This window comes from Lotus japonicus, chromosome 3 (assembly GCF_012489685.1).
Source record: "Lotus japonicus ecotype B-129 chromosome 3, LjGifu_v1.2".
Classification (NCBI taxonomy): Eukaryota; Viridiplantae; Streptophyta; class Magnoliopsida; order Fabales; family Fabaceae; genus Lotus; species Lotus japonicus.
Genome location: NC_080043.1, coordinates 4,265,974 through 4,275,375, shown reverse-complemented (window position 1 = coordinate 4,275,375; position 9,402 = coordinate 4,265,974). Strand labels below are relative to the sequence as shown.

General features: G+C 38.4%; 1 protein-coding gene across 1 annotated transcript; it reads left to right on the top strand.

Annotated features, from left to right (window-relative positions):
• Positions 1 to 624: 624 nt before the first annotated feature.
• On the top strand, positions 625 to 1,074 carry LOC130742755 (uncharacterized). Its single transcript, XM_057594856.1, has one exon. The coding sequence runs from the start codon at positions 625 to 627 to the stop codon at positions 1,072 to 1,074; it is 450 nt and encodes a 149-aa protein (XP_057450839.1).
• The last annotated feature ends 8,328 nt before the right edge of the window (positions 1,075 to 9,402 follow it).

The window sequence follows — 9,402 nt, the reverse complement described above, 5'->3', positions numbered from 1 at the left end:
CAAAAAATTGAAAATTTGCACCAACACTAAAACATTTGCCTATATTTTACGTTGAGAAGGTTTGGTTAAGGCTCCCCATAATCATACGATGAAACTCGAAAACATTAATTTTTTTTGAATTCCGTCACCCATTCCATAGGCTATACCTTTAAAATTTCATGGATTTCGACAAAAAATTAAAAATTTCAACAAGCTCTCAAAATTTTGAAAAATTTATGGCTTGATAAAGTTTCATTAAAGCTCAACTTCATCATATAATGAAACTCTGAAAAATTACTTTTTTTAAATTTCGTCACCCATTCCAAAGGTAATACCTTTAAAATTCAAGAATTTCGACGAAAAATTGAAATTTTCCACCAACACTCAGAAATTTGCACAAATTTTAGCATGAGAAAGTTTTTTTAAAGTTCTCCTTGATCATATTATGAAAAGTGAAGAATTTAATTTTTTTCGGATTTCGTCACTTATTCCATGGGCTAACACCTTTAAAACACAGGAATTACAGCTAAAAACTAAAAAACTATACCGATACTAAAGAAAGTCATAATATTTATTTTGAGTAAAACATAGTTAAATCCTTCCTTCTTTATACCATGAAAATCAATGAAATTTCTTCTCCTCTAGATGTCGCCGGCGGACCGCCGGTGGCGGAAGGATGGTTTTGCGGTGTTTATTGATGGCATTGAGGATGTTGTCACCTATCATCAGATAAGGAATGAATTCAGACGTTTTGGCACAGTGGTTGGCGTCTATTTGCCATCACGACGAAAGCCTGGCCGACGATTTCGTTTTGCTTTTGTCAGATACGAGCAGGAACGAGATGCTGCGGCAGCGGTACGGTGTATGGATGGTGCTTTTGTTTTGCAATCTGTGTTGCGGGTCAATAAGGCGAGGTATGAATCACGGAGCAGTCCCAAGAAGGTGTGGCAGACGAAATTTCCTACGAGGTCTCCAAAATGGGAATGGCGACCTAAGCAAGGGGGAACACATGAAGACGTGAAGGTGGCAGGTAACACTCATAAGTCAGTGGCGACGCAGGATGTGATTCATAACCTCTCAAGAGTTAAAAGATAGGATGAATTGTTGTGCTGAGGGTACTGTGCGGGAGGTTTATACCATTGAGGTGCTACAAGCATTTGTAAATGAGTTCCATTCCTTTGTGATTCGTGTGAAGCCACTGAGTGCTAGAGAAGTTTTGTTAGAGTTCCAATCTGCAGATGACATGAGGGTGGTGTTGCAGGAAGGGAAGGAGTTCTTGAAACAGAAGTTTATGGTGATTACTCCGTGCACACGTCAGACGCGTTCGCGAAGTTCATTAGTCTGGCTCAAGGTGCATCGGGTGCCAGTCTATGCATGGTCTTATGATTTCTTTGATGCGGTTGTGTGCACTTTCTCGAGGCTGGTGTGCCTGGATCATCCGACATCATCTCGAGCCCGTTTTGATGTGGCACGTGTTCTTGTTGATGCTCCAGAACCTCTAGTGGCGGCGCGGGAGATTTCAATTTTGCTGGATGGCGAGATAATTATGGTAGTAGTGGAGCCTGATCACGCTCAAGTTATCCAGGTTTTCGTCAACAGCTGTTGATTCCGTGGACGGAGTCAGACGTTTCAGATTCAGAAAGTGATGCGACGGTAGAACCAGAGCCTTGTGAGGATGAGATGGTGGTGGTTGAGTCGCCGGTGGTGGTATCTGGTAGGCGACCTGAGTGTTTGATGGTGGAGGAGCCTTTCACGTTAGCTTCATCAGAGAAGTTTCAAAATTTGAATTCTAACGTGAATGACGTAACGTTAGGAGAGGAAGAAGGGAATCAGTTACAAGTTTTAATTGATTCAGGATATTCAGTGGAGGAAATTAAGGATTGGAAAAAATCTTTGAGGGCCCAGGAGAAATCAGAGGAGGAAATTCAAATCTTGAGAAAACAGAAACAGAATTCTGCCACAGATTGTGCTCAAAAAAATGTTGTTACAAGATTTTCCTTTAATGCACAAGATTTTTTCTTGAAATCAAATTATTTTTGGCAGCCTTATTATTATTTCTGGGACTCACGTATTTTCCATCATCAGCCAGGTGGAGGGACGTGTTTTTTTTTCTCCTTTTGCTTATCAAAACGCGTCTTGCTTTAATCAGGGGGAGCCGCGTTTGGATTATTCTAATTTTCCTTTTAACGCGCTTCACAACCATCATCAATGTGTCGATTCCCAGGTTTTTGTTCACACTTCTCCTAATCAAATTGTTAGACAAGACACGTTTGCAGCTTCTTTTCCTTCTCCTGTGAGCAATTCACGCCCTGCAACAGTGGTACAACAGCAACGTTTGTTCCCTGTTTGTGAAGAAAATCCTGCTTCTGGGTCTCAACGGGGACGTCCAAAAGGTAGTAAGAACAAGCCAAAATCGCTGCCAGATGATATTTTAGAACCTGTTCTGGGGGAGGACGGAGTGACGACTCGTGCGCAACGAACGTGGCTTTTGGGGAAGAAGCTAGGTTTGAAGCCACGAGGATCTGAAGCCTTGATGCTTAGAGGTTTAGAGGCTCAAATTCGACAAAATCATCCTCATCTTAAGTGACATGCCTGGTCTTTGGCTATTTGGAAAGAGACAAAGCAGCTGCTGTAATTTTTGCTGGTGGCTTTTGGCTTGTTGTGGTCGAAATTTTGATGGTGATGTTGTTGCTCATTTTGCTGGCGCTGTTTTGCTTTTTCTCAAAAATAGGAGAGGGAATTTTATGCATATGACTTGGTTAATTAATGTGAAGTTGCTGTTCATAAGGGGAGGTGTTGGGCTATTGATGAATGAATGCTTGATGCTTTGATTTTTCTTGAGTCTGATCGTATGTTATTAGATATAGTGCAGATGGTGTTTATAGTCATGCATCATGGGGATTTTTATGCAGCGATTTTATGCAAGGTCTTGGTTGGGAGGAGGATTTTTATGCAGCATTAAGTTGTAATTGTGGAGCTCTTAGCAGTAGAAGTCTTGGGTTATGCAGCTATGTAATGTGGTGTTTTAGTGCTGTGGATATAGTGGTGAGCATGATAGCTGTTGCGAGTCCTTTGATGAATTATGGGGCGGGCTGGTCATTTTTGATCGGTTTATGGTTGAGGTTTCATCTTGATGTTGGTGGTGGGTTGGTAAGGGAGGACTTTTAATTCATGATATTGAAGAATGCTGCAATTTGTGGTGTTTTGTTTGCTGTGGGCTATTATTGGATTCTTGTAGTTGGGTTTGTTTTGAGGCATGTGTAGGTGTGCAATTTTGGCTCTCTTTTGAGTGGTGTACTCTTTTTCCTTATTAGGCTTTTTTCCCATTGGGTTTTACCTATCAAGGTTTTAATGAGGCACGCTCTTAAGTTTTGCTTTAGTCCTTTTTGTGTACTTGGTTTTTTTTGCCTAGGTGGTAGCTTTGTTTTGTACTCTGCCATGAGAACCATTATCTCATGTTTTGATTCAATATTAATAATATTTTCATTTTCAAAAAAAAAACTCACGAATTTCGAAAAAAATTGAAAATTTGCACCAACACTAAAACATTTACCCATATTTAATATTGAGAAGGTTTGGTTAAGGCTCCCCATAATAATACGATAAAACCTGAAAAAAATTAAGTTTTTTCGAATTCTGTCACCTATTACATGAGCCTTTAAAATTCAAGAATTTCGACATAAAAATTAAAATTTTCAACCGGCACTCAAAAATTTGAACAAATTTTGACTTGAGAAATTTGATTAAAGCTCCCCTTCATCATATAATTAAACTCGGAATAATTACTTTCTTTTTAATTTCGTCACCCGTTCAATAATTTCGACTAAAAATTGAAATTTTCCACCAACACTCAGAAATTTGCATAAATTTTAGCATGAGAAAAATTGTTTAAAGTTCTCCTTCATCATATTAGGAAAAGTGGGGAATTTAATTTTTTTCGGATTTCATCACTTATTCCACCTTTAAATAGATTACTTGCTTCCCTTGGTCAATTGTTTGGGTGTTTCCCACATTTTTCGTGAGGCAAATTCTTCGGCTGATTCTTTAGCTAAATCCGGCTGCAATAGAATAAATGACTTATGGTGTTGTTCTGAATCCCGTTGAGGTTGCTGCTCTTGCTTGATTTTCTGCTTCTAGTGCGCTGTCTGTAAACCCCGATTTCGGTGGCGTCACTTTAGTAACCAAAAATCAAATAAAGCGGAAAAGCCGGTATTTTTTTTTTGTTTTGTTTAAATAAAATGACTTGTCGATTTAAAGACTCAACCCAATCGCGATTAACAGCGACTAACATACAATATAAGTACAACCCTCGCTGCAACTAAAAACATTATCACGAGTGTCCTCAAGTTACGGAAAGTAACTGAAAGTGGTGCCCGCAGGCAAATAAGTGCGACCCATAGTCAGAGTCATAACCTTTATAAATACATTCCTCCAAGAAAGTAAGTCAGCCTAGAACGGCCTCCAAAAGACCTCCTACGTCCGACAAACTCCCTGTGATCCTCATGGAAGAGAACCACACAACAAGCTAATAGTCGGGGACCTACCCTGCCCCAAAATAAGAAATGACAATCAGAGCTATGACAACGACACCCGATATACTACACCCCTAACATCGACCCTCATCCGATCCTACATGAAGTTCGGGTCCACGTCGAAGACTCAGTAGTAGTCATTTCGCTTCGGGTCCTCCCCGAACGTTGAACCATCACGAATCAGCTGTTGAATGTCTGGCAGCAAGCCGACCACCCAAACACAAACATGAACACAAAGCCAAGGCGCGAGGATCAACTCACAGAATATGATAAATAATACAAGCAACATGTGAAGAATAAAGAGGTATATATATATATATATATATATATATATATATATATATGTGTTGTATATATACATATAAGTTCTGCATTGCCTACCCTAAGGTATATACATGGCATGTTATCGAATCTCTAGTAACAACACAATATTCAATATCTCAACAGTTCAACAAATATCATAACGATGTTCACCAATATCAAATCATCAAAATCTCAACATATGAAGTTAGGTGATAAGGTTAGTCAAACAATGTATCGTCCTCCCAACGCACAAGTGTCTAACTAAACAAATATTCCCTGTCGTTTGCCCTAGGGTAAACGACGATGAAATCTCAAGCTTCCATGAAGTCTCACACTTCAATGGAGTCTTACGCTTTCACGAAGTCTCACGCTTCAGTGAAGTTTCACGCATTCACGAAGTCTCACTCTTCAGTGAAGTTTCGCGCCTTCATGAAGTCTCCCGCTTCAATGAAGTTTCACACCTTCACGAAGTCTCACGCTTCAGTGAAGTTTCACGCCTCCGCAAAGTCTCCCGCTTCAGCGAAGGTTCCCGTCTCCACGAGGTCTCCCGCCTTAGTGAAGTTTCTGCTTTCACGAAGTCTCACGCTTCAGTGAATTTGCACACTTTCACGAAGTCTCACGCTTCAGTGAAGTTCCATGCTTTCACGAAGTCTCACGCCTCAGTGAAGCTTCCCGGCTCATCCTTTGGATGGCTAAATAAACTGCTCAAGGAGCGAAGGAGTACCAATGTACTTGAAAACTTATAGTTCCCCGACTTATCCTCTAGATAGCCAAACCACAAACTGCTCATCGAGCGAAGAGTACCAACATACTCAGAAACTTATTAGTTTCCCCAAAACTTGGATTCGACGACACTTCTCATTTTCCAAAACTAACATCCAAGCCCTAAGCTTTCATCTGACATTGTTATCATTATTTAAAGGGTTCAGAGGTTGTTTAGTGTATTATGAATTTTCCTTGGAAAATAGTTTCCATTTAGGTTTATCTCTAATCTTATAAGTTTAAAAGATCTCATCATCCCAAGTAACTCCCAGAGAAGGTCTCGATCCACTAAAATAATAAGGGTCCGAACCTCGGTTCGTCCCATCAAACTTTTTCCCAAATTCTCATCTTGAGTATGACATAACTACCCGTTTCCCCACACTCTGACGTTCCACAAATATTCGTATAATTGCACAGTATAATCAATATAATCCAGCAAATCATGTGCACAAGTATTCACATAGCCTATGATTATCCATTTAGCAAATACAGCATATGAATCAATCAATGGCAAATCAAAGCGATAAATAAATCCCAATCACCAATGTCGGCCGAAGCCTCAGAAAACGGAGACACACGTCCCAATTAGTTCACTCGGCCGAAGCCTCCAGAAAAACATTTCCCAGTCAATCACAATCAAGTGCATAAACAATAAATCAAGTCGAATTGGTCGACGCCTAAAACATTAGCTAGCAAGGTAAGTTGCCCTCACCTCTAGTTCCTCCAGAATCACAGTGTAAGTCACACTCACAAGCTTGCTCAGCCAAGTCCAAGGTTTTTACAAACGAACCTTAGAGCAAACAGAGCAAAAATCAATCAAAATGAGCTGGTACAATCGAAACAATACTAACTAACGTTAGACAAAGCTCAAGAAGCTTCAGAGTACAACATTTAGGCACGAATGGAAGGCTTTCCCCGAATGGATGAGTTTTGACTCGATTCAAGTTTTGTACAAAAACACTTTATTCGCTAAAACGTGCATAACTCGAGCTACAGAACTCGGAATGACACGAAACCAAAGCCAAAATTTTGACAACGGAGAGAGCTACGCTATAACTCAGGTCATACAGACCCAAAAATTATTTTTGGACACGGTACCATACCAAATAAGTTTCGGCCACTATCAAAATAGGGTTTCCCTTCGATCTAATTTAATTTTTAGGTACTCTTAGGCGATATCTAGGCCAGGGAAACTCTCAGAAAAAATTATCGGGTCGAAAACTAACACAGGGGTATTTTGGTCAGTGTTTTTACCCCGAAAACTCAAAGTCGGAATTTTGAAAAACAAATTTGATGGGGTTGTCCCTAACAACATTTATGACAACTAATCCTACTGGCACTAAACTCAGTCGAGAGTTTTTAATCCAAAGAACGAAGCTTTGGTCAGAAAATGAGTATTTTCATAGAATTGAAGCTCTGCGACGATTCGGCGAGATTCGGTGAATAAAAACAGGATAATCGTGCTCTTGGGTTAGTTGGTTTTGACAGAGAATAGGTTTTGACAGAGAAATCAAGTTATTTGGATAGTTTTACAAAAAGCTCAAAACTTTGAGCACAGAAAGACATAGAGAAAAGCGACAGAATTTACGATAAGAGGTAAGGAATAGCATCAGTACCTCGAGGTCTACGCGTAGCAACGAACAGAGCGACGATCAGGCAAGAATCGGCGAAAAGCTCTCCTCCTTTTCTCTCCTCCTTGGCCGCGGGTTTGGTGCTTGAATGGTGAAGAATTTTTTATTCTTCACCTATTTATAGGAAGTGGAAAACGCGGGAAAATGAAAATTTCGCGATTCTGATTTTTTTTCTGTGCATTCCTCTGTGAATTCTAAGATAGGTTCTGGCGACAGAATTCCAGAACTCGAAACAGGTTTCTTGGAATTAAAGCAAACGATCCAAAGTCGGTGTAAATCTATTTTACCCGAAAAACTACTTTTTACAGTTGATGTCGGATGAGAAAACTCTTTATGAAGAAAGATTAGAAACATCGAAACAAATGGGTGTACGCGTGTGGAATCTTCGTTTGAAGCTCTGAATAGAAAAAGTCTTCATCGACAGTTTATTTTAAGTTTCTTGAGCTATCAGGGATTTAGTTTCGGCAAAACTTCGAGAATTGGAATCGGACGTTCGTACATTCCAGGGTTTCGTATCGAAACGCTTGTCATGAAAAGGATTAAGAGAAGTTCTAACATTTCTCTGAAGATTTTTGGAATTAGTTTCTATAGTGCTCTTAAGGGTAAATTAGTCGTTTACTAATGCTCTTGCCCTAGGCGTAAGCGAATAAGACTCGCGCTATAAATTTTATCAACTTTAATACTATCCTTAACCTGTTCCTGAACTTTCTCCTTCATAAATTCATTCCATTTGACAAACACTTGTTCAGGTTTTCCTTCACGATACATCGAACCTAATCGTGAATATGAATTTCATTAATTTATTCTAAGCTTAAAAACTTGGGTCTCACACTGTCCATGGCTATCTTGAGAGTTTCTTGTAGCTGCTGCTGTGATTTTTGTAGATGCTACTGCCATTTCTTGTTTCGTAGGTTTGAGCTAATCTTGTTGTCTTCCCTTGCTGCTCTCTTGCGGAATTTCGAGCCTCCTTTTGCTGTTTCTGGCCTGCTGAGGAGCTGTTGTCTTCCTCCTATGGTGGAGCTTTTGGGATGCTCTATTTCCGTCGCTGCTCCCTTGGTTTGTGGTTGTGTTATTTGTTTTCTTTCTACTGCTGTTTTTTCTGTATCAATGGATGTAATGTTGTTTTTTTCCCTTGTTCTGTTTTTTTCGTTGAGAATGTTTGGTTAAGGCTCCCCATAATCATACAATATAACCCGAAAAACTTAAGTTTTTTTGAATTCTACCACCTATTACATGAGCTAATACCTTTAAAATTTAAGAATTTCGAAATAAAAATTAAAAATTTCAACCAGCACTAAAAAATTTGAACAAATTTTGGCTTGAGAAATTTGATTAAAGCTCCCCTTCATCATATAATTAAACTTTGAATAAATATTTTTTTTTGAATTCTGTCAACCATTCAAAAATTTCGCTAAAAATTGAAATTTTGCACCAACACTCAGAAATTTGCATAAATTTTAGCATGAGAAAAATTGTTTAAAGTTCTCCTTCATCATATTACGAAAAGTGAGGAATTTAATTTTTTTCGGATTTCGTCACTTATTCCATGGGCTACACCTTTAAAACAAAGGAATTACGGCTAAAAACAAAAAAACTATACCGATACTAAAGAAATTCATAATATTAATCCTGAGTAAAACATAGTTAAAGCCTCCCTTCTTTATACCATGAAACTCAAAAAGATTAATTTTTTTAGATTTCGCAACTAAATTCATGGGCTTTAAAACTCACGAATTTCAACAAAAAATTGAAAATTTGCACTAACACTAAAACATTTGCCCATATTTTACGTTGAGAAGGTTTGGTTAAAACTCGCCATAATCATGCGATGAAACTCAAAAACATTAATATTTTTTTGAATTCCGTCACCCATTCCATAGGATACCTTTAAAATTCAAGAATTTCGACAAAAAATTAAAAATTTCAACCAGCACTCAAAATTTTGAACAAATTTTTGCTTGAGAAAGTTTTATTAATGCTCTCCTTCATCATATAATGAAACTCTGAAAAATTACTTTTTTTGTATGTTGTCACCCATTCCAAGGGCTAATACCTTTAAAATTCAAGAATTTCGACTAAAAATTGAAAATTTCCACCAACACTCAGAAATTTGCACAAATTTTAGAATGAGAAAGTTTGGTTAAAGTTCTCCTTCATCATATTACGAAAAGTGGGGAATTTAATTTTTTTCGTAT

Bases quoted from the DNA above. Each gene is read 5' to 3' on its own strand.
- LOC130742755 (XM_057594856.1), top strand. From the start codon at position 625: ATGTCGCCGGCGGACCGCCGGTGGCGGAAGGATGGTTTTGCGGTGTTT.